The following is a 25,445-nucleotide window of genomic DNA, read 5'->3' on the forward strand; positions in this document are numbered from 1 at the left end:
CAGAGAAGCTACCACCCTTCTTCCCTTTTGTGCGTGTGCCCAAAGTCAGGGGCACGCTGGGATGTGAGTTGCATTTTCTTTCTTCTCACCTCCCTAATGGCTCCATCCCACTTGACCTGCATTAGGACTTTGCGAAGAGCCGGCGTGGTGCACGTCTGGAATCAAAGGATCAGTGTCTTGCCAGCGGGAACTTTGCTGACCTAGATCTCTGAGTCTTTTCTCTGCCGCTCACAAACCAGCTCCACGCACGAGCTGTACAAGATGAACTCCAAGTTATTAACGGCAGTCAGAGTGGCTGCTGTGGTGCGGGGAGCTGCCTGTGATCTGCTTAAGTGTGTGAGAGGGGCAGTGGGCAGGAAGATTGCAGAGGGAAGTCATGGAATAGCCGGGGCAGCTGGAGTCCCACCTTGCAACAGAAGTGGGTGGGCTGCCCTTGGGTGGTTAGGCAAGGAGAGGGACTCCTGTGTCCCCACAGACTTCCATCTCACCTCCTAAGGCTACGTCATAAATAATTGATTAACACACGTCACCCACGACGATCCTTCCCCTCCCTGCACAGAGGTAGATTAACTCAGTCTGCAGGGTCCTCAGCTCCCTGAGATCTGGGGGGAAACTTCCCCCCACAATAGGATGGGGAGGTAGATGGAGTGGCTAAATTTCTGTCAGAGCAATATGTATGAAGGGGACATGGTTTTCCTGGTGATGGCTTTGTCCTACCTGTTCTCAGTTTTGCACACAGTCAGTAGCCAAGCTGCTCTCTCCCCAAGGCACTCCATTAAACGAACACACATCCTTAAGTGTAGAAAGCTTCTTCAAACACTGACTGCACCCCACATCCCCATCACAAGATTATGTGTTTGATGGTGCCTACACATTCTTCATACACAGGTGATTATACTGCCAAATACCCTTAGTATGTTACCACAACTCAGGACGGACCCTACATACAATGCACTGCCATGCATGGACATGTTTCTCTCCAGCACCCGTGCTCAGAATACAAGTGGTTTTTGAGTTTTGCACATGTGACACGCACTCTCACTGGTGTCTCCCCACCCGGAAAAGCTCCTCTTTCCCGTCCATACATCTTAATTCCATGGGATTGGCCAAATGAAACTCCAGGCACCCATGACCAAGGCAACTCTTATAAAAGAAAACATTTAGTTGGGGCTGCGGTCACGATAGCAGGCATGGTGCTGGAGAAGTGTGTGAGAATAGCAGGAAGAGAAAGACAGAGACAGAGAGACAGGGAGAGAGAGAGAGAGAGGTAGAGAGAGAGATAGAGGTAGAGAAAGAGCACAAGAGAGAGAGAGCACAAGAGAGAGAGAGAGAGAGAGAGAGAGAGAGAGAGAGAGAGAGAGAGAGCTTACAAGTCTCAGGTCACTGAGAGAAGCCAGGGCAGGAACCTGGAGGCAGAAGCTGAAGCAGAGGCCAAGGAGGGCATGCAGCCTAAGGCCTCATTCCCTATAGCTCACTCTGTTTTCTTTATTACACAACTCAGAACCACCTGCCCAGGGGATGGTGCCGCCCACAGTGGGCTGGGCCCTCCCATGTCAATCATTAATCAAAAAAAAAAAAAAAAAAAATGCCCCACAGACTTGCCAGCAGGCCAGTCTGATGGAGGCATTTCTCGGGTGAGGCTCCTCTTCCCAAATATCTCTAGCTTGCATCAATTTAAAAAAAATAAATAAAACAAACAAACAAACAAATAAAACCCCAACTAACCCATCATAGGCAGTTAAGACCCTGAATAATCCACCTCCAGGGCATCAGCTACTCCTTGACTCTGTTAGGTACTACAAGTGCGTGCCCACCACACATGTACAGACACATATTTAAAAATAAAATTAAACCTTTTTTTTTTTTTTTTTTTTTTTTTTTGTAAAAGGACCCTCCTAGGAGACTCTGAACCCGAGGTTTAGAAACGTGATTTTATTCTTTTCCAGTGTACATTTAGACCGCAAAGGATTTGCTCACCTGTGGCATTCTTGCCCGATTAAAAGGAGGCTGCTATCCTGGTTAAAACTGAAACGATATAAGCGAGCCCTGAGCAAACCAGGAGAGTTTGTTTTTAAATAATGGGCTTGTGAGTGCTCTCCGTACTCGGCTGTAGATTGCAGACCCAGGTGTTAAATGATTTGGGAGAACAGCGGTTCTGTGGCCGTGATAATACCATTTTGGATTCCTGAGCATGGCTCACCTCTATCCAGGGTTCTAAGGATCATGAGTGGTTGGGTTTTTTTGTTTTGTTTTGTTTTTGTTATTTTGTTTTTCTCTTATTTCCAGCTTGGAAGGAAATCCATTACTTCAAATTGAAGTGGAGCCAACCTCCGAGGTGAGAATTGAAGACTAGAAAGTGGCTCTCGCTAGAGGTTGACAGAGCTGCCTGATGTCACTGGTGACTCCGAGGGCTGGGGGTAGGGGGGTTGGTGTGCTGTTTGATAGATGTCCTCACTCGAGGACAATTAAGGAGCTGGACCCCTCCAGGCGCTGAGCCTAATGGGCCGTTCTACTGTGTGCATCCTGGCAGAGCCAGTTGGAGGGAAATTGGCCTGGGGTTTGCATTTTTAGGTAAAAAAAAATTAGCTCAGGGCTGGGGAGCCATAAGAGGGATGTGCCCCACTGCCTTCGAAATAACGTACAGGAGCAGGTGGGAGCCTTAAGTACACCAGCTTGGCAGCGCAGGGAGGAAGTTCTGGACTTCCATCCATCTGTAGAGACTGTTGAGGGAGTAAAGATATGTCCTGGGGACTGGCCATTGGACCTGTCATCCTGGTCCTACTGTGTGCCCTGAACTAAAAGGGCTAAAAGCAGGACCCTGGGGGAAAAAAGTCCTAAATCCCATTCCTAGATAGTAGTGGTTCCTTAAAACTGATGGATTCTGGGACCTGAAGTGTCCTGGCTTGATTGTTCTGGATAGCCAGCCCATAGACTTGGGGTCCGGTGAAGAGGTCGCTTTCTGAAGTCATCTTACCAGGGCCTCTAGGACTTCCCACTGGGTTTGGGACCTGCTCCCCCTAACATGTTATAAAAAGAGTCCAATAGGCAAGATACCCCCACGTTTAGACACAACTAACCCTGTGTATCCTTTCTTGATTGCTCACAACCCCAAGAGTCATATGGTTAAAATCCAGGTCTCACTGCAGACCTGCGGGTGCTGACTTAGTAGATCTGGATGGGGCCTGATGGGGCCTAATCTTACTCCAGCAACCCGAGAGGATGTTTAATATGGGCAGCCAGGCCGGTGCTCAGAGCTGTAAAACTCATCATCTCATTCAAAACTCCACAGCACCCTTTGGGGAAAAATTCATCTTCCTCTTTATAGTGAGATGAAGAAAGCCCAGTGAGGTGGGTCGATTTTCCCAAGGTCACACAGGCCAGGGGCCAGCTCCCTAGCTCTGAATGGTCAGCATATCGTCTGGGTGTATCATCTGCTCTGGTGTCTCCCAGCCACTTGGTCTTAAAAGAGCCACAGAGCTTGGAACTGTGACCTCTGCCAATCTTTGAATCACTTCCAAGTTTCCTTGGAAGAAGCTGACAGACAGAGCCCATGTTGATGGTTGTCCCATGTCACATGAAGAGACACACAGTACATCCATCTTTGTTGTGGATTCACATACCATAGGCAAGTCAAATCCCGTCCTGCAGAATAGGAAGGACGTTGGATTTCTGGACAGGGATCTAGATACCTGGATCTGACTTCTGAGTCCCTCTGCTTGCCTATGATCCAGAGTGAGGACCTCCCAGGGTGGCCAGCAGCCCAGTTCGCTCAGGATTGACAGGCGTTGATGTGTTTATAAAAAGATAAAGAGAGGAGGGATATGTTTTGGTGGATGCGTGGTGAGGTATGGGGGAAGGGGATGCCTCCTCGGGCCCATGCTGAGGCATCCCTTCCTCCTGAGGGACCAGCCACATGACGGTATAGTATAGAATAGAGTTTATTCAGGGCATGGGGAGGGGAGTTAAGAGGGTAGTAGTGACAGAAAGAGAGAGAGAGAAGAGGCTGGCTATGAACATGTGGAGAGAGGGGGAAAAGGGAATGGGGAGAGGGGGGAAACAGGGCGAGGAGACAGAGTGGGAGCAGGAAGGCAAGAGCAAGAGAGAGCAGAGGAGGCAAGCAGCCCCTTTTATAGTTGTTAGGTAACTTAGGGGTGGAGCTTAGACAAAAATGCTAACAGATGTCACTTTCAGCATGAAGACTATGAAGTCTAGCCAATCCAGAATGGTTGGTCCCCTTGCTTTTCTCCTCTCTTAGCACAACAGAGTGGGACCACGTGACGCTCCTTTAAGACCTTCACCGTGGTTTGATTCTAATTCAAAGATACCTGGGGAATCTGCTGTGTCTGTGTATGGAGATGTATCCTGATCTCTACAGCACACATGGTACCCAAGAGATCCCTGGGGAGGGCAGAGCTGGGGTGGCGGTGACTCTGAGCCTCCTCCCTTCTGGCTGTAGAATGAAGACAGCCACAACGAAGCAGAGGAGTCTGAGGATGAGTTTGAAGAGATGAACCTGTCCCTCCTCTCAGCCCGGAGCTTCCCACGCAAGGCCAGCCAGACCAGCATCTTCCTTCAGGAGTGGGACATCCCATTCGAACAGCTCGAGATTGGCGAGCTCATCGGAAAGGGCCGCTTCGGGCAGGTCTACCACGGACGCTGGCACGGCGAGGTGGCCATCCGGTTGATTGACATAGAGAGGGACAATGAGGACCAGCTCAAGGCCTTCAAACGGGAAGTGATGGCCTACAGGCAGACGAGACATGAGAACGTGGTGCTCTTCATGGGAGCCTGCATGAGCCCACCCCACTTGGCCATCATCACCAGGTCAGTCCCTCAGGCTCCAATGGAGATGTCTCTGGGCTTTGTGCGTGTTAATAGTGTCTTCAGGTCGTCCATCCATGGCTCCCTGACAATACTTTAAGCCCTGAGAAAATACCTTTAGGGTTTAGGGGTGTCTGGGAAGAGTACTGGCATGGTCCTACCCTGCACAGTACATCTCTGACACTTGTGCCTCATTATGTAAAAATGAGTGGATTGCTTTAGACCTAGGTTGGCCAGCTTGTGTAACATGCCCAGTGTGAGGTGTGAATCGGCCTCACAGGCCACACAGGTTCCGTCTCAGCAAGTTAGTTCTGCTACTGTCAGACAAAAGCAGCCATAAATGATATATGGGTGTATTTGCATGACGGTGTTGCAATAAAACTTTATTTACAAACCCGAGTAATGGGCCAGATCTGCCCCACAGTTTGATCTGAGATGCTGGTGACGGTGATCTTGGCTCTTGATGGTTTACAGAGTGTTTGTGTTGGAGCTGTTACCGTCACTGTTCTGAGTATCCTGCATTTGTGGGCTGCAGGGGTTTGGGGATGGGGGAGGGGAGGGTAGCTAATAAAGATCGACTTTACAAAACTGGCAGATGACATCTGATGTAAAATACTGTCCTTCACACACATGTAAACTCCTATATGTGACATGTGAACACACACACACATATATATACACACACATATATACACACACATATATATATACACACACATATATACACACACATACATATATATATACACACACATATATATACACACACACATATATACACACACATACATATATATATACATATACATACACACACACACATATATATATATACACACATATGCCCCCCAAAAGCTGGGTATATGGGTTTATCAGTATCTGAGTCTGATCCCAGGATGTATATAAAAAAATTAGCTAGGGCGGTGATGTGTTCCAAACCCGGGAACAGCAAAAGACAGGTGGATTTCTGGGGCTGACTGGTGAGCCAACTTAGCCTACCCAGAGAGCCTGAGAGAGCCTGTCTCACAAGAACAATGTGAACTGTACCTGAGAAAGGAAAGCTAAGGTTGCCCTCTGGCCTCCACGTACACATGCATACGCATACATACACACACAAACTCACACATATACACACACATACAAGAAGACGGTACAGAGTGCTGACCTTCTCCGGTGAGATGAGACAAGCTTCGGAAAAGCAAAGTGCCATCAGTTGTGGTCGAGCATCTGTGAAGCCATCTTTGTTGTGTTTCTAAATCTTCCCTTATTATATTAGTTGGAACTGGCTACAGCTGCAGGATTCTAGGTGTGGCCTGGGATGCCAAGCGGAGCCTTCTGGCTCCAGGACACAGCTCGAGCCGGAAAGTCTTACATGAGTTAGTTCTCCATGGTGGAAGTTGTCTGAGCAGGGGCTGCAGGTTCAGCAAAGGCAGTATGTTTTCAGTCTGTTCCCTGGAGTCTGCTTATTAGACCTTGGTGGCTGGAGAATTATCACGTCTCATGTATCAAATGCCAAGTGCTTCTGAAGGTTGGGGATAGTGATAGAGGCCCGTGGCTCTCCTTGAACCAGTGTGAAGACTCTCATGTCTCCCTAAGACAGAAGTAGCTCTCAAGTCATCGATTCGGGGAACCAGGCTGTTGTGATTGAGGTTATAAGCATTCAATACTGAGTCAAGAACTAACTCTGTAGTAGCTCAGTGGGTTCTTGTTGTCCTGGAGATATCCTGGATTGAGCCCCGTTCTGTGGCTGGAATCCACTGTGTGGCTGTGGTCAGCTGGCCACGCAGAGGAGCCAGTCAGTTGGAGATGCCTTTATTTCCCATCTGCTGGTGGGTACTGTCAGCTGGGGTGTCTCAGTTACGATGCACACTGCCTCCAGCTCAGTCACTCCCACGGTGGCCTCTGGGTCCTAAGCACAGCAAGAGGTCAAAGGCTAAACACAGAGGCACTTTCCATGCCCCCTCTAGTCATGCTCTGGCTGGTATCCATTGGCCAGAGCATCTCCCATGGTCAGCTGGATTCAAGTGGCTGGCAAAGTTGCGCTCCGAATGGCAGACTCTGCAGAGAGAGGACCATAGATGGTCCTTTTTACATCCCTCTTCTGTGACCCCTGCTCTATGCACTGTGCTTCTCCTCTCCCAGAAGTAAAGAGCCTGTCACTTGCGATATACAAGTCTGGTGACCCATGGATCTGGGGGACCCATTCCTCCCTCCTCTCCTCCCTCTTCCCAAAGAGAGGCTCATTGCACATGGTACAGACCCCACTAGCAGCCTCGGAAAATGAGCGGCCATTATGAAAATGTATCACTCATCTCTCAAGCCCAGCTGTGCTGCAGCCTTCTGTTCTGTGACAGAACTCTGAGCCCCCTCCCCAGGTGCTCTAACAACCCACAGATCTCACAAAGCACCCAGCCTTTTCCTGGCACCACAATAAATAATAATAACAACAACATCATCATCCCTGGCAGCTTCGGGACATATAATTGATCTCTGAAGTATTTGGTATATTGTGTGAGGATGCCGGATGAGCCCTGAAGAAGTAGCATTTATCCCGGGTTGTTGCAGTGTTACATATTTATCACGGGAGAGCTCGGCGTGTGCACCATTTAGCTCCGTCTACTTGTTGGTCCTTGAGAGTACCCATCTGAACGTTCTGTGTGCAAGCAGATATCTGAGTAATCTGATTAACCATCTGTATTCACATGATTGACTATTAGAGGTCGGTTGTTGGAAGCTAGCCAACTGACTAGAACAATTCCGGGACTTTGGTTTTATTTTTACAGGGAGTATAAGACCAGATAATTATCTGGCATATTCTAGAGAAATCGACAATGGTGTGTTCTAGCCAATTACTTAGTAATTATCATCAGAGCTAACACGTATTTCTGAGCTTGGTCTCCTTGTAAAGCCATATGCTTGGCTCTCAGGAAATGAACAATAACTAGTTAGTTATCCGGTCACTATAGCCACAGACAATTCAAAGCTGGATGGCTAAATTATTTGACGATTGGGTCATTATGGAATTACCGCAAAGCAGTCAGCAGCCGGCACAGTTGCTCATGTTGAAAACTTCAAGTGGCATTGAAGGGCCACTATTGAAGGATTTGATTGACAGTAGCCTCTCTCCTTCAGCCCAGCTGTGGGGTTTCCCGAGCCTCAGTTTCTGCATCTGTGGGATGAGCGGGCCGAAGCAGGTGTTTGTCCTAACTCTGACAAAATGCTTTAGATCTCTGGGAATGAGTTGTCTGCGACACTGCTGGGAACAGCTTGGAGCAGCAGCGGCTTTCTGGGCGAAGTCTTTCTGGACCTCATAAATCCACGCAGGGAGCAAGGCCTCTCAGGTGTAGATTTTTGGAAGCTACTGTGTTCTGTTCCTATCAAGTTTCTCTGTGGCGTCAGACAGCACACCCTGGGTCCCTTACAGTTATGAAGGCTTGAGACTCACTAGACTGATGTGGAGGTGTGGTCTGGAGTGAAGATGTGGCCTGATGTGAACAGGAGGTCTGGGGTGGAGGTGTGGCATGGCATGGCCTGGGTGAAAGCATGGTCTGAGGTGGAGGCATGGTCTGAGATGGAGGTGTGGTCTGAGATGGAGGCGTGGTCTGAGATGGAGGTGTGGTCTTGGGTAGAGGTGTGGTCTGAGGTGGAGGCGTGGTCTGGGGTGGAGATGTGGCCTGAGGTGGAGGCGTGGTTTAGAAGAGGAGACCCAGTTTAGTGCCTTTTCTATTATGGTTTCTGGCTCTTCCTCCATCTCAAGGCCAGTAGAAACAGGGCACCTTGTTTCCATGGTTTTATCAACTCCTTTGGATAGACCTGCTTTGGCTTCCCATGTGATGGGACAGTTACATTTCGGGCCCACCCAGATGATCTGGAACTACCTGCACATCTGTAAAGTCTCCCTTTGACATCCAAGGTAGTGATTAGTCAGCATCTCCAAGAACTAGGGCCTAGATCACTCTGGGGGAGGGGAGTTATTCTTATAAAAATTAGCATTGAGCTTAAATTGACTGAAGAAGAAAAGTCATCACCAGAAAGGTGGGGGGTCATGGCCCAGGGGTTGTCCAGCAGGTACAAAGGCCCTGATGCTGGAAGACCAGTGAGGAGCAATGGAGGAAGGAGAGAGGGCCAGAAAAAGGAACACAAGCTGCCGGGTCACTGCAGAGCCACTAAGACTCTGGACAGGAGCGTGGAGATTGAGAAATCATAGCATAGCCTTACAGTGGCTGGATTTGCTGCTCTGGATTTCCTACAGGCCAGGCCAGTGGCTCTTCTTACCCTCAGCTGGTTGACTCCGTGTGTTCAAATCCCCATTGCAGAGCAGTGGGATCAGCGAAGAGCAGCTGGGATACCATCATGGATGCTGACTTGATATTTTCTGCCTATGTGGGCACCCAGGAAAAATGACCCATGGTTCCTTTGCATTTAGGTCATCAGTACATGTTTTTAAGTGGGAACAAAGTATGGGGTGCTGTGTAAACAATATGGGAGGGGTTTTTAAAACTTCTCATTTGGCACATGCCATCCATCCCCTCCCTGGGTTTCAGAGTCCCGAGGAGACTTCTCAGTCCTGCAAGGAGGACCTGGGACCAGGAAGCAGTAAAATCCCAGGGACCTCATTTACAGCATTTAAATCCAGTAACCAACAGGAGCCCATACACAGATTATTTATGTCCAACTCCAAATCTCCTCCGTTTCTCAGGCTTTCAAATCCAATCACACCACACTGTCAGATCTGACAGACAGGCAAATAGGCCCACAGCCTCTCGCAGCCTCTCCTAAAGACGGTTCACTTGGTGCTTGGATGAGATTTTAGCTTGCTTCCCCCCTACCCTCCCCCCCCGTAACTTGGGGGCTTGTGTCTTTCAAGTTTGTTTCCTTTCTTCAGATCAGTTTTGAGCGTCCTAAATATAACGTGCAAGAATTGGGGGAGAGCTGAGCCATGAAGATTTTATACCCCCAACACACACACACACACACACACACACACACACACACACACACACCATCCAGTGGTTTTGCGTTCCTTTGGTGTTTAGAAAGGCTGAATTACTTTCCTTTTATGAATCTCGGCTGAAAGAATTTTTTTGTCAGTGGCTGCCTTTAATTGTGTGCCGCCACACAGGACTTGTGGAGGAAGGCGCTATAAATGCCCATCGTCATCAACGCCATTAGATTAGCAACCTCTTACATATGATTGCTGATGCCCAGCTATAAACAGTCACATGACCAGCGGAGGCCTCTGCCCGGCTGAGGATCATCGCTTCTTTCTGGTCACTGCTCCCTCACATCTCCAAGATGCTGGATTCATGTGTGTGACATCTGTCATCACCTCAGAAATATTTTGTCTTACTGCCCAGGAGATAACTCGGCGGTTGTTAAAAAATACAAACCAGATAAAGAATAACTCTGCACATAACACGGCCAGCCAGAGAGAGCCCCATATATGATGTGGGGGCTCTTTGCCAAGTAAGCCTCAAACCAGGAAATGCTCTGGGGTGGGGTGGGGTGGGGTGGGGAGAAAGGCTCACTACGTAGTGTGAGTAACCAAGTTGGACTTGCAGAATCCATGTACAGTTGCCACGTGTGAAGAATGCATGTATAGTGGCAACATGTACAGGTGATTCTAGCATGGGGGCGGGGATGAGGGGCAGAGAGGGGAGGACCCCAGGGATCCCAGACCAAGCAGTCTAGATTAATTTGTGAACTCCAGGTTAGTGAGAGACCCTGTCTCAAAGGAGGTGGATGGTGGGTGGGGATGACTCCTGAAGTTGATTTCCGGCCTGTGCACATGTACACATACGTGTGCAAAACAGAAAACAAAAACAGAAAACCAACCAAACACAAAAAGAGATAAAGATGATCCAGATGGCTTCTTTCTGTCTGTGGAGAGAGGTGACCCCTACCCTTCTACACACTAGAGTCAGAGGTCCCTTCATCTAGCTGAGGGAAGAGAAAAAGCATAAAGGTTCACATTGGGGGTTGCCATGTGCCTACGAGCACGCCATGTCCCTCCGTGTGTACACTGTTGACTCATACCAAGGCCCTTGGGTATATCCTGTAGCAAGAGAGGCTCAGAAATAGCACTGTTCCTAGGAAAAATAAAATGGGTCTAGTGACTAGCCAGGAGGCATTGGGGTGAGCCTTAGAAGGTCAGCCACGCCCCTTAGAAGGTCAGCCCCACCCCCTGGTTCCTGTTTGGCTCTTCCTTGCTTGCTTGTCACTATATGGCTGGTCCTCTAGACCCAACATGAAAACTGCCACCTCTCTGACCTTCTAGAAGGTTCTATTGACAAGTGCCCTAGTTGACATCTGTGATTTCTACTGAACTCATAGTAAACTTTTCTTTGATCTATTTCAGATCTCTTCCTTCCCTTCCCACTTGTTACTGTTTCTTCACTTATAAAATTGTTGTGGTGTTCACATCTCTTGGAAGATAGGTGTCTTAGTTAGGGTTTGACTGCTATGAACAGACACCATGACCAAGGCAACTCCTATAAAGGACAACATTTGGGGCTGGCTTACAGGTTCAGAGGTTCAGTCCATTATCATCAAGGTGGGAGCATGGCAGCATCCAGGCAGGCATGGTGCAGGAGGAGCTGAGAGTTCTTCATCTTTATCTGAAGGCTTCTAGCAGAATACTGGCTTCCAGGCAGCTAGGATGAGGGTCTTAAACCATGCCCACGGTGACACACCTACTCCAACAAGGCCACACCCACTCCAACAAAGCCACACCTCCTAATATTGCCACTCCTTAGCTCAAGCATATACAAACCATCACATTAGGGATAAGAATTAGACATCTCTGGGCTAATGAGATGGCTCAGTGGGTAAAGGTGCCTGCCACCAAGCTTGACAGATTGAGCTCTGTCCCTATAATCCACGTGGGAGAAAAACTGACTCCTGTACACTGTCCTCTGTCTGTGAGACACACACATACACACACACACACACACACACACACACACACGTGAGCGTGCGCACACACACGCACATCTCCCCAGCTCTGCAGGAAGATGAGTAGACAGGAGGACTGTAGGTTCACTGCTTGGCCTCAGAGCAAGGTCAAGGCCAACCTAGATAACTTAGTGAAGCCTTGTCTTAAAAATACAAGATAGAGAAAGACCTGGGGCTAGAAATATAACATCTACAAGGTTCAATTCCCAGTATCATGAGAGAGAAAGGAAGAGAGGGAGGGAGGGAGGGAGGGAAGGAGGGAAAGAAGGAAAGAAAAAGAAAAGAAAGAAAGAAAGACACAGACAGACAGACAGACAGATACATAGACAAGACATTCCATGCAAAAAGGCAATAGCAGTTTCTGCAGCTAAGGGTTTGCTGTAGTTTTGGATGCTTTATTTTTTTCTTTATTAAAAATGTGAGGGAGGAAAGCTCTATTTTGGCTCCTTGTTTCCGATGTTTTTCAGTCTAACACGGAGAGCAGGCTGTGCCCTATGCACACACAGGGTCAGGAACTTCACTGCAAGACTGGTCCCTCAACAGTGAGAGCCAGGAAGCAGAGAAAGGTAACAGGAAGTGCGGAGGGGCCAACCTTTAAAAGCCCCGCAACTGGTGGCTTACTTACTTCCTCCAGCTAGGCCCAGCTCTCAAAGATTCCATAACTTTCAAAATGGCACCACAAGCCAGGAAGTGAGCGGGCCTTCAAACCATAGGTGGGTGAGGACGTCTCAGATTCAACCACATCCATGTGTTTTTTGATGATGCGATTATACGAAGGGCCCTGGCTGGTTCCTTGGCTGGGTGGCTTCTCTCCCCTCAGTGCCGGGTCATCCAAAGGGAAGGTGTGGAGTGATGAAGTGCGTCCACTGGTCTCCAGCTGAGCAGAGAGCTTGGAGCTAGAAATAACTGCGCGTGAGTCATCTGGGTAGACGTGGTGATGGAAGCTGTGGACCTCAGTAGCTGAGGTCATCCAGGGAGGCGAGAAGGGTCACCCTAGGACAAAGGCTGGAGCACCTGTCGCTCTCAGTGGTCTAATGGAGACAGTTCATCCTGTAGAGGGAACAGGAGACAGCTTCCTGGGTGGTGACGTAGCTGGGAAAGCAACCTAAAGTCAAGGCCACCGTGTGTCCCGTGCTGTTTCCTGCTTTGTTCTTATTGGGCAGGATGTGAGTCACCACTGTCACTACAGATCACAGTTATCTTGCTTTTTTGTTGGTTTGCTTACCTTTTGACTTTTTCCCCTGCATCCCCTTCCCAACATTAGAACATATATATATATATATATATATATATATATATATATATGTGTGTGTGTGTGTGTGTGTGTGTGTGTGTGTGTGTGTGTGTATGTGTATATATGTGTATATGTATATGTGTGTATATATATGTATATGTGTATATGTATAAATGTGTATATGGATGTGTATATGTATATGTGTACATGTGTATATATGTGTATATGTATTTATGTATATATGTATATTCCTAGCCTGTGTAGCCTGGGTCTCTGGGCAAGTGTAGCAGGGACTGAACTATATGATCTGGGTTTCTAAGGAATGGCAATATATAGAATTAGAGTCTGGACTCAGGACTCAGGGGTTGGGCTAAGGGATGTAGGAGATACAATGGTGACAGAAAGAGATGTTAGCAGTGTGAAAGTGATGCAGTACAGGTGACTGGAGGACACTTGCCCCAAACATGCATTATATGAAATCTACATGCTTGAAGCTGGGACTTCTGAGAAGGACCTCATGGGGCTCATAGGTGCCGTCCACTGGCTGAGTCCCCGTGTCATTATGATCCATGCCATGACCCAGAGCTTGCCTGTTATTCAACCAAGGAACTGCTGAACGGGTAAGATAGGAGTGTCACTGGGCTGTCAAGAGTACCACCTGAGTTTGATCTCCAGCACACACATAAAAGCCAGGTGTGGTGACACATGTCTGTGATCCTGCTGCTACTGAGGCAGAGACAGGAGGAATCTAGCCAGTCTAGAGATCCAGGCTCAGTCTGGTCAGTCAGTGAACTCCAGTTTTAGCAAGAGACCCTGCCTCAAAACACAGGATGGAGAGCAGGTGAGGAAAGACATCTGATCTGTGGCCTCTGCGTATATACACACACACATGCAAACACATATACATACATATATGCAAACACACAAACACATATACATACATATATACAAACATATACACAAACACATACACACATATTCATACATACACATACAAATACACATATACATATATACATAAACACAAATACATATACAAACATTCCTACACACATACACACAAACACACATACATACACACACATGTATGCATACACATACAAATACATACAAACACACACATACAAACATTTATACACATACACAAACACACATACACATATACACACAAACACATATGCACACAAACACATATACAAACATATACATACACTCAAATGCATATACTACACACATGCATACATACACATACAGATACACATACATACATACATACATATACACACAAATACATATACACACATGCACACATACATACAAACACATACATACACATACATATACATACATGTTGTGGCCTGAGCTGCCCCACGCTTGGGGACCAGAAATGTTGCAAGCCGCTCTAGTCCACATCTGGGGGCCAAAATGTCTCGGACTGTTCTGTCAATATTGGAACCCACACTGCCAAAAACCTTGGGGGCTAAACTGCTAGAGCCCGCACTGCTCCAAGCAGCTCCGGTCTGCGGGTCGGGGTTCAGCAAGAGAGAGAGTGAGGACGGATGCGAAGAATGGAGACCAGACAGTGTGATTCAATCCTGTTTATTCTTCAGTCTCTCTTCCTAGTCCAAGTCCCAAGTCTTGAGTTCCTAGTCCCTAGTGCCTCCAAGTTCCAAGTTACTTCTTCCAAGTGCTAAGTGCCTAATGTGTAATTATCTTCCAAGTGCCTAATTCCTAATAATCTTCTTCCAAGTTCTCTAGTCCAAGTGTCTTCTTCCTCAATGCCTAATTCCTATTCCAAGTTGTACTGTAAGTTGTACTCTCTAACCTAATTCCTAGTTCCAAGTTGTACTCTCCTAATGCCTAATTCCTACTAACTAACTCACTCCAAGTTGTTCTGAACTCTTCTGTCTGCCTCTTGCCTTTTATATGTCTCACTTCTAAGCCACGCCTCTAAGTCACGCCTTTAAGTCATGCCCTTAGGGCTTGTCTCTAAATCTGATCTCTAAGTCACGCCCTTAAGTCTCAGCTCTAAATCACAGCTTTAAGTCTCACACACCCAAGGGAAGATCCTGGGTATCTAAAGCAAGATGTTATCAGAGTGTGCTCAGCTGTTGTAGGCTGTTGTAATCAAATCTCTTGTCAGGGTATATGGCTCAAGATGGCTGCAAGGATGATAGCCGCCTTCTGTCAGCTCCCCACACATACACATACAGATACACATGCCCACACATACATGCATGCACACACAATAGTGTTATTTCTAATAGAAAGGCTAACATGGCAAAGGCCCTGAGACTCTAGCAGTCCTGGCCTGGAGTGGATGGGGACAAGGGAGAAGCTGAGGAAACTGGTGACCCATTTTAAAGAACCCAGCAAGGTGGGCTGAGGCATTTGAGTCTCTCTGTAAAGATGAAAGGGAAGCTATCTGAGGATATAACCTGAGAGGTGACACAGTCTAGTTGAGTTATTAGAGAGCACACCAGAGGTATCCCTCACATCAGGAGTCCTCCAGGTAGGGTGTCCTTCCCATGCATGGCATGAACTGTTGCTGTTGGTCCTAATCAGAAATGAGCAGGCATGCTTACAGGTTTCAATGTCCTGGCTTCTAGAACCTAGTTGGCCTGGCTCAGTTTGGGGAGAGCAGCAGCGAGCTGGCATCTTCTGGAACCACAAGTGTTTTCAACAGCTTTCACTATTTCCCAGAGTTAAAAATAACCCGATGCGTCCCCATGTTTTGAAGACAAGCGTGGGCACCGTCAGGCCCTTCATGTGTGTTCCAGAGAGTTCCAGGATGGTTTCCTCTGTGTTGCTGACAGGCAGTGGTTAAACAATGATAGGGGAGTTTGTGCTAGAGAGGGCTCTGTGGAGAGAGGCAAAGTTGGAATGAACACCCTCTGGAGCTTCCCCCCCACCATACACACCCCCCCCCCCGTTCATCTGTTTGCTTGTCTGTAATGGTGGTAGAGATGAGGTGAATAGCATCTACTTCAGAGGACCATTCAAATGATCCAGGAGGCAGAGGGAACAGCCAGTATCTGTAGGAAGGTTGATCAGAGGGCAGGGAACTGGCTTTTAATTATAATTTTGCTCAGGGGCATCAGGTTGACAGAAAGCTCTGATCCGAGTGTGGTTTCCAGCTCGCGGGCTCCCGGGTTTGGCTTGATATCTTCCCAACCCGGTTCTTATTCCCCGGTCCCTGCTCCATTTCTTGCTTTGGCGCCCCCATCTGATTGTGTTTAAGATAATTAAGCCCATCTATCAAATAATAAATAGATATTGACCGTTTGTCACTGCGAGGATGAGGATGGATTGAGCACCGTGACTCTGCTCTTCTGGATCAATGGGAGCCATGGGGCTAAATAAATCCTGATCATGACTGACAAGAGGAAAATCGATAGCCGTATTAATATATGCACCCAGACCATCGATCTTCAGGTTGAAAGTAGGACTCGGTTAGATAGGGGAGCCAGAGATGGCAGGGAAGACAGACAGGACAGACTGACTGACTGGCTGGCTGAGGATCTCAGATATGAAGTAGCCACTCCATGCTTATGAGTGTATGTAGAAAGGCAGGGATGGGTGTTCCTAAAGAGAAGCAATGTTCAGTATTTATGTTCCCCGCTTCTTTACTCGGAAATCCTTTCTGCCCATGGGCAGCGTGGTTCTTGTTAGTGTTTAGCCCTAGGGTACTGTGGGAAGAGGGGAGAGAGGAGAGAAGCGTATGAATTATTTGGGATACCGTGTGCCACAGGTTTCAGTAACCTACAGGGTCAAAGAGATGGCTGAATCCCATTTGCCTGGGAAGCAGGGTCAAGAGATGTGGGCTGTGGTTAGAGTGTGTGGTCCCTCTGAGACTGGCAGGGGACCCGAGTAAGCTGGCCTCTAGGAGCACCTGCGTCAGGATATTAGCATCCTGGGCCTGAGTGTCACATATGAATGTGTGTCAGAATGCCTTAGGGCAAGTTCTCAACCTTCCTAACGCTGGGACCTTTTAATACAGTTCCTCATGTTGAGGCGACCCCCAACCATAGAATTGCCCTATCGTTGTTTCATAACTGTAATTTTGCTATTGTTATGAATTGTAATAGAAATATCTATGTTGTCTGACAGCCTTAGGAGACCTCTGTGAAAGAGGGAGGGGTCACTTGACCCCCCCCCAAAAAAAAAACGGTCACTACCCACAGGTTGAGAACCACTGCCCCGGGGAGGTTTCCGAAAACTGATTGCTTCTCTATCCATCCAGAAATTCTGGTCCCTGTGACAAGGACCGAGCATTTGCATTAGTGCCATGTGTGAACTGGTGGGTGGTGTGTAAACTGGAGGGTGTGAGAACTGCCTCGGTCTCCCCAGTGCTAGGATGCAGGTATGTATGTGTGTGACGATCCGTGGACAGCTTGCTGAAGTCCTTCCACTGTGAGTCCCAGGGGTCAACCATGATGTATCAGGCTTGGCGGCAGACACCTTTACCCTCTAAGCCATCACGCCAGACCCTAGAGGCTGGCGTTTTCAACAGGATCCGAGGGTCCTCTCAAGCGATGGGGGTACAGCAGTGTGGGGAACTTTACTTTGAGAAGCAGTAGCCCCAAGCTCAGGCAGAAGAGGAGATTTTGAAAGGTGTTTGATCACGGGACACTAGAGGGCTGGAGAAAGCATAGAGAAGGTTTTTTGGGAACCCAAAACAGTCCAGTATGGGGACAGTCAGCATTCCAGAGCCTAGGATGTGAAGGACAGATGAGGCACAACTGAAAAAAAAAACCCTTCAGGACACTAGCAACGTTAGCATCAGGTTTGCCATTGGTGCCACAGTATACATACCAACTTCCTGCCCATGGGACACTGCAATGTCTGACAGTTCCACCTGTGGCCCCGGGAGCAAACTGAGTCTATTTCCAGGAGGAGTCACAGGTCACACAGGGGTGGGGCTCCTCACCCTCCCAACCCGTTGGACAGTGAGGCTGACTTAGTATAGAGAGGGCGTGTCCTAGAGGGCATAGGGCACATCTGGGAGGACATCCTGGGAACAGTTCCTGGCAGGCAAGAGCTTCCGTTCGTCATGGCACCGTGAAGAGGCACTGGAAATATGACGAGTCCACTCCCGGAGGTGTTCTCTCTGGGAACGGAGCAACAGTGACTTGAGGACGAATCTTTGATGTCCCACTGTCCTTTCAAAACAAGGGAAAGGGTTGATAGCCTGGCTCAGTTCCTTGAGACGGGAAGCAGGACTCGGCTGGAGAATGGATGTTTGAATATTCGTTAAGGAGACTGTTTGTCGAGCGGCCACTAGACACTGGGCATTGTGCGGAGGGACCGTGTAGGTATTGTGTCCTTGGGGACTTGGAGTCATTTTGTCAGCCTCAGAGCTCATGGAAGGATGTACAATGGAGAAGGCGGGTGCGACCTTGACCCACGGAGTCTAGATCCTGAGCTGTCGGCTCCTAGGCTCTCCCACATCCTGAGTCATCTCAAGGGTAGAATTGTTTGTATGTTCTTTGCAGAAGATTCCTTTCCAGGCTCTCCCAGCCCAGGCAGGGTTTATGGCTCGTGTCATTTGCCCCTGCTATTATCCTTGGGTATAGAGTCCGTTTTGTGGGAAATTACCACCATGGAGAAAATGGAAAGGCACAAGGAACATCCACGTGTCCACGTGTCCACGTGTCCCCCAGTGGCTGGCCTTGTGGGTCACTAGTAAATAGGTGTGATTCCCCCAAGTCGACCCCTTGTAGCAAAATGTTTGTGGACAGTTGTTTTGTAAGTTTGCCTTTCGTTCTGGCAGTTATTCCGGCTTCTTGGGCCTCAGTTTCCCTGTCTGTGTAATGGGAGGTAACAGTCCCATCCTCACAGATGGAAGTGAGGATGAAACAGACCCTGATCTGCATCCCGGTGGTGCTCGTAACTGACCACGCAAGGCCTGTATCCGTGTCCATTCATCAGAGTCATTGCCACTAATGGGCCTTGGAGGCTACGGAGTGGCAGAAACACACAACCCTCATCCCACTCCGCCAGAGGGAATGTTGGAGACACAGCTGGGTGTCTGTGATAAGTGTTCTAGCACTGGCAACACGCTGTGTGACCTTGAGTAAGTGACTTGGCCTCTCTGAGCCTCGGTGTTTTCATCCGAAGCACGGAGAGGGTGGTGTGGGTCTCCCTGAGTGGACAAGAGGAATCTGAAAATGGACAAAGCTGGAAACTCTTGAGAGTGACGAGGGCTGTGGAGATACGGAGCTTAGGTTTTTAAATACATTTGAATCAGCATATATTGATTATATGTAACATTTGGTATTGATTATATGTAACATCGGGTTTCATCATGCCATTCATATACACGTGTGTGAGGGACTACTGTATTTACCTCAAGTCCTCTTCCTGATGTGTCCATTTTAAGTGACTTGGTACTTAGGAAACAGTGGCCATGTACCCACCCCTTCTTCAGCTTAAACCCTTCCATGGCCCCCATGGAAGTGTCTGACTTTGTTCTGAGGATGAGTGAGGAGAAGCAGGGGGCCTTCCTCAGCCCTCCCGTCAGCTTTCCTCTTTGACAACAAGCAGACAGGCTGAGAGAACTCCGCTCCCACTTTTAATCAAAAGGTTTGTCTCTGAGTTCTCTTCAAACAAGGATTCCGTTTCTTCTAGGTGTTCAAAAGCCTCAGAGAAATGCCACAGAGGGGCGAAATCAGACCGCTTCAAAAGCAGAGGTGGGCCCCTGAGCATCTGCACACCACCCCCCAGCCGCGCCCGTCCCTCTGAGTCAGTTATTAGCGCAGCCCTCGGGGACTCACAGCCCCAGATCAAGGACTCTCCGCGGACTTGTTTGGAGATGTTTGTAGACTATTGAGGGTTGTCGTCTACTCTTGATCACTGGGCTCTGATTCCTCTCCAAGCGAGCCGGGCTACCTCTGACAGCCTTCAGAACTGCGGGTGGCGTGCTGTGGCTCAGAGGGCTGCCCTTCTGTCATGTCAATAAACACAGTTCCTGGACTCTCTGGCCCCATGGCCAAGCCACGTGCACACAGAAACTCTACTCTCTTGTATTTTCTTCTTCTGCCCTCAGCCATGGCACTGGTGCATCCTTGACATCTCTCTGTGGAAGAGAGCGAACATGGGGCAATGTACATAAAAGGTGGGCTTCCCATCAGAGGTTGAAGCCACACAGAAGGGCATGGAGAAAGGAGGAGCCTGGGGGCCAAAGTCTCCCCTTCTCTATCTAATACAGCTTTTGGTTTCCTTGTTTTGTGAAATGATAGTGTCAGTGTCTACTTTGTCCCTAGCCGAATCACCCACTTCCTGGTCTGCATTATTTGACCCTAGCGAGGGTGAAGAATTACTCACCCATCTACCTGTCCTCCTAGCCATCCTCCCATATCTCCATCCTCATTTACCCACCCCCGTCTATTTGTTCATCCACCCGTCCCCCCATTCCTCAGCCTCTGTCCCCATCCATTCATGCATGCATTCTGTTTATCTGCCCACCTGTGTGTATAGTTATCTGTCCGTGTCTTCTATCCACTCTGCATCTGTACAGCGGTCTATCTAGTTCTCCTACTTCTCTGACCTCTTAGCCACCACTAATATATCTACTTACCTATACCTAGCCACAGACACACAGCATATTTCTCTCTCTCTCTCTCTCTCTCTCTCTCTCTCTCTCTCTCTCTCTCTCTCTCCCTGTTTCTGTGTCTGCCTAACCACCTATCCTCCCATCCACCTATTTTTTCAGTATCAAATGCCTACCTCTCCATCTACGTAAATGCAGACATCATTAATCTATTCATCTACCTATACACCTGTCCATCCATGTACCCATCCACTCATCCCACTATCTACCCATCCACCTCCCCATCTACATAAACGCAGACAATATTAATCCATCTACCTATACATTTATCCATCTATGTATCCATCCATTCATCTACTATCAACCCATCCACTTGTTCATCTACCTTAAATCAGATACTATTCATCCGTCCATATATCCATATACCTCTCCACCAGTCAATCTAGCATCTGCCAACCTCTCCCTCCACCCAATAACCATTAATCCATCCATCCATCTACCTAGCCATCCATCTACCTAGCCATCCACCCATCCATCCATCCATCCATCTATCCATGTACCCATCTACCTTCCCACTAACCTAGCTATCAAGTAGTGGCCACTGGGTTCTTTATCCTATCAGATACAGCATGATGTCATGAAGCAAAAACTGGAGTGTTTTTTTTCTGGGCCACAATACAAGCAGACAGCATGTAACACTTTAAGTCAGCTCCTCAAGGCCAAGCATCATAGCTGGCCCGGAAGAGCTTGAGGTTGTGATTGGCATCTAGCTGATCTCACTGGTTTAGAGACAGCAGTGGAACCATCAATCCATGGGAACTCATCCCACTGCACAGCTATGGATGCATAGCCTGAGTCACATTCCAGACCGGAAACCAAACTGATGCCCCCTGGCAGAGAAACACAGGCTATTGGGGCCCATGTTTTCTTCCCTTTGGTTTAAACTTACTAGATATTTTCACTGTTGAGGAGGGGTGGAGAGGGAGTCCCTATGAGGAAAGAGAGGAGAGGTCTCATCTTAGCTTATCTCATCTTAGCTTATTATCTTAGCTTAATACCTGGAGTCGGGTAGATGAGCAGAAGGCAATCTTGCACAGTGGTGCTGGGGATGAAGGAGCTAGGTTCGCAGGGCCCGAGCTTGCTCAGTGCTGTTTCTAAGGGTGATGGAGAGCTGGTGCGGGGAGGGGGCGAGAGGTACAGACTGGAAGCGAGGCTTCTTATTGCTGACTTCGCGGCCCATTAACTCCCAACTCATAATAATTTCTCAACGGCACCTTGCGGCTTCCTTGCTCGTTATTTATAGAGAGTGTGTTTGCCAAGCAAATCAGTAGTTCCAACAGGATTGCAGCAGGGAGGAGCTTGAACCCACTCAAGAGACCCAGCTGGGGGTGGGAGTCTCAGCAAAGTTGACTGTCTGAAGGCAGCTGGAAATGCTGAGAACAGATTGATAACCAGCCCTCTGGCCCCTGACATCTGTGTTTGGCCCCTTTAAGAAAACACCTCAGTCTGTCACAACCCCTTTTTGCCTAAACTTGACACGCATGTCAATCCGAGTCTATGTTGACTGTCTTACATCATGGTAAAAACCTTTGGTTAACCTGGCAAGAGTATCTTCAGTGGTAAAGTGTACAAGTCAGGCCCTTTGAGGTCCTTCTCTAACAGAAGATGGATGGCTGTGGGATTTTGGCGTGCGATCAAGAGCTCTACTTCCTTTGAGGAAGATCTCTTAGCCTTGGAAGCCCTGGTTCCCTCCTGGTGTGACCCCGACAAAAACCATTATAGGGGAGGGGATGGTTGATTTGGTTTCAATTCCAAGCCACAGGGAAATTTCAGGGAAATCAAGGCAGGAAGGCAAGCAGCTGTCACATCATGTCCACAGTCCAGAGCAGAGAGAATAAAGACATCCCTGCTTGCTCTCAGCTCACTTTCTCCACCTTTATACAGTTCTAGACCCCCCCCCCCGACTAGGGAATGGTGCCGCTCATGGTGGGATGGGTCTTCTGGAATCAGTTAACAATCAATACAATCCCCCATAAGCCAATCTCTCATTGAGACGCTCTCTGATGTCAAGTTGTCCTTGGGCAAGCCCTTTGGGCTCTGTGATGCTCACCCTTTGCATTCGGTTCCCTGACCAAAGGTTTTTACTATGACATAAGACAGTCAGCACGGACTCAGATCGATGAGCCAAGGGGCAGTGCTTTCCCACACAGCAGACGTGGCTTGTGGGAAACTGTTCTCACAGAAGACTGGGAGCAAGAACAGAAATGCTGGCTGGCATTTCTAGAACCCACGCACAGCTTTGTGGAACTCATTTAGGGTCATATTCAGGATTCCTGAAGAGGTAGCAAGGCTTCTATTCTTGCCCAAAGGTATTCGGGTGACTTCGTGAAACACTCAAGAAGAAAAGGCTAGAGCTTTAATTCCTACAAGGGAACCAGGGAAGGGAGAAGGAGAGGACCTTGGTGGTCTCACAATGCCCTCTCAGGGACATAGGACAGACCATCATCCTTTCATTCCTCTCTTCTCAAGGAACCTGGGATTTCTGGGCATGCTCAGCATCGGTCACAGCCTTCCTGAGAGCCTCAGCATCCTCCCAGTCAAGTAGGGACAATAAGACTCCATCTATGGAGGATGGAAAAGAAAGATGTCTGTAGCTGACCTAGAACCATGTGTGTAAGACGAGATCAATGGGAACTGTGGTACTTGGAGCCTTGGGGTTTTCCCTGAAGACTTGCCTTCAGCCAGCCCCAACCTTCTCTTCTCTGCTAAGTTGTGTGACCTTGGACAAGTTACCAAGTGACTTACCCACTCTGAGCCCTGAGGCTGCTCATCTATCAAATGAGGAATACACAGAACTCACGTCACTGAGCTGTCGTTCATGATTGATTAAGTGCACAGGGGAACATCCGGCACACATAAAGATCAGAGGCTATTGTTGTTAACGTCGTTGGGAGATTCCTTCTTCATTAATCTCTTGAGAATAGCTTAAAGCATGTTTGCTAAAAGGATGGATGAACGGACACATGGGGAGACAGGTGGATGGACAGACAAACAGATGGATATATGGACTGATGGATAGATATATGGAAGAATGGATGGATGGATTAATGGATACATTAATTAATTGATTAATATGCAAATGAAGAGTGTTGGCTGTCAGGTAGCGCACACATCTCCTAAACAGTCTAGAGTTTGTCTACTTCTCCAAAACACCCATCTCCATATCCCTGACGTGACATGTGAACCGAGGACACCCCGCCTGTCTGTCCACCAGAAGTCACCACGGTGCCTTGCTCCCTCTCTCAGAAGAATCCATGGCTCCTTAACGTGGTGTTCTCATTTCACTCAGACCAGAATTCTAGCATCCATAGTTTTCCGGTTCTGAGGTATTGCCCTGGGAGTTGTTTCATGTCCCTCTGTTCATCATCTGTAAACCTATAGTTCTTGGTACACCTCAGAGAAGTCAGAGCGATAGGCAAGGATCAGGTCCCTGGGGTAAGAATGATACCACCCTGCTATGGAAAACCCTAGAAGGATGAGGGTCATGTGACCCCTTTCGTGGGTCATTGTCTTAGTTATGGTTTTACTGCTGTGAACAGACACTATACTATGACCAAAGCAAGTCTTATAAAGGACAACATTTAACTGGGGCTGGCTTACAGGTTCAGAAGTTCAGTCCATTATCATCAAGGGGAGAACAAGGCAGCTTCCAGGCAGGCATGGTGCAGGTGGAGCTAAGAGTTCTACATCTTCATCTGAAGGCTGCTAGTGGAAGGAAGATTGGCTTCCAGGGAGCTACAGCTAGGATATTAAAGCCCATGCCCACAGTGACACACCTACTCCAACAAGGCCACACCCACTCCAATAAGACCACACCCACTCCAACAAGACTACACCTCCTAATAGTGCCACTCCCTGTGCCAAGCATATACTAACCATCACAGTCATGAAGGTTATTCCTGGTGCCATATAGAGATTAGAGGAAGAGAAAGAAATGTGGGATGCCTCACCAGAGACCATTAGAGTCCAGCTCCTAAAAATGTTGTTAAGGTGGAGGAGATGGCTCAGTTGAGAAAGTATTATCCTTCCAAGCCTGAAGACCTGAATTTGATTTTAGGACTTTTTTTGTTTTTAAGATTTTATTTTATGTATATAAGTATGCTGTCCCTGTCTTCAGACACACCAGAAGAAAGCATTGGATCCCAGTACAGATGGTTGTGAGCCACCATGTGATTGCTGGGAATTGAGCTAGCTTCCAGGGAGCCAGCTGACTCTGCATCCCATCGCATTGATGTTGGGGATATAGGCATGCACATTCCACAGTGCCTGGATGTTTACATGAGTCCTAAAACCAAATACAGGGCTGGAGAGGTGGCTCAGCAGTTAAGAGCACTGACTGTTCTTCCAGAGGTCCTGAGTTCAATTCCCTAAGCCCGCCTTTCAATGCTCTGTCTGCCTTAATGCAGAACTGGATATGCATGTTGTTGCTAGCTTTCTCAGTTTGAGATACGACAACAAAAAGAACGAAGGTGCTGGAGGAACGGCTCGGCAGGTAAAGGCGCTTGCCACGCGAGCCCGAGGATCCAAGTTCGATTCCCGGAACCCACGTGGTAGAAACAGAGGACAATTGCAAAGTTTTCCTCTGACCTCTCCACACACAAATCGTGGTGCACACTCCCAGTAATAATAAGGACACTTTAAAGATGGACACAAATTCCTTTCTGTTCCTCAGAATGTCACAGAAGATTCACTCTTACGATATATTTTAACAACTCCCTACTCAAGATATTGAGTCCAATAATCTCATCCTTTGACTTAAAGGAAGTACTTTCTCTAATGTTCCTATGTTCACCACTCCCGAACTCTGGGAACCTTTGTAAAATA

At 48.0% G+C, this 25,445-nt stretch overlaps 1 protein-coding gene across 2 annotated transcripts in view; it reads left to right on the plus strand.

The window, feature by feature from the left end:
* The window catches only part of Ksr2 (kinase suppressor of ras 2), a 367,151-nt gene that overhangs the window by 292,085 nt on the left and 49,621 nt on the right, over window positions 1-25,445 (plus strand). For both annotated transcript variants that reach the window (XM_076922578.1, XM_076922577.1), the window contains exons 13-14: window positions 2,287-2,335; window positions 4,457-4,824. In XM_076922578.1, coding sequence (XP_076778693.1) covers window positions 2,287-2,335; window positions 4,457-4,824 — 417 coding nt within the window. The remainder of the gene's footprint in view (window positions 1-2,286; window positions 2,336-4,456; window positions 4,825-25,445) is intronic.

This window comes from Arvicanthis niloticus, chromosome 24 (genome assembly GCF_011762505.2).
Source record: "Arvicanthis niloticus isolate mArvNil1 chromosome 24, mArvNil1.pat.X, whole genome shotgun sequence".
Classification (NCBI taxonomy): domain Eukaryota; kingdom Metazoa; phylum Chordata; class Mammalia; order Rodentia; family Muridae; genus Arvicanthis; species Arvicanthis niloticus.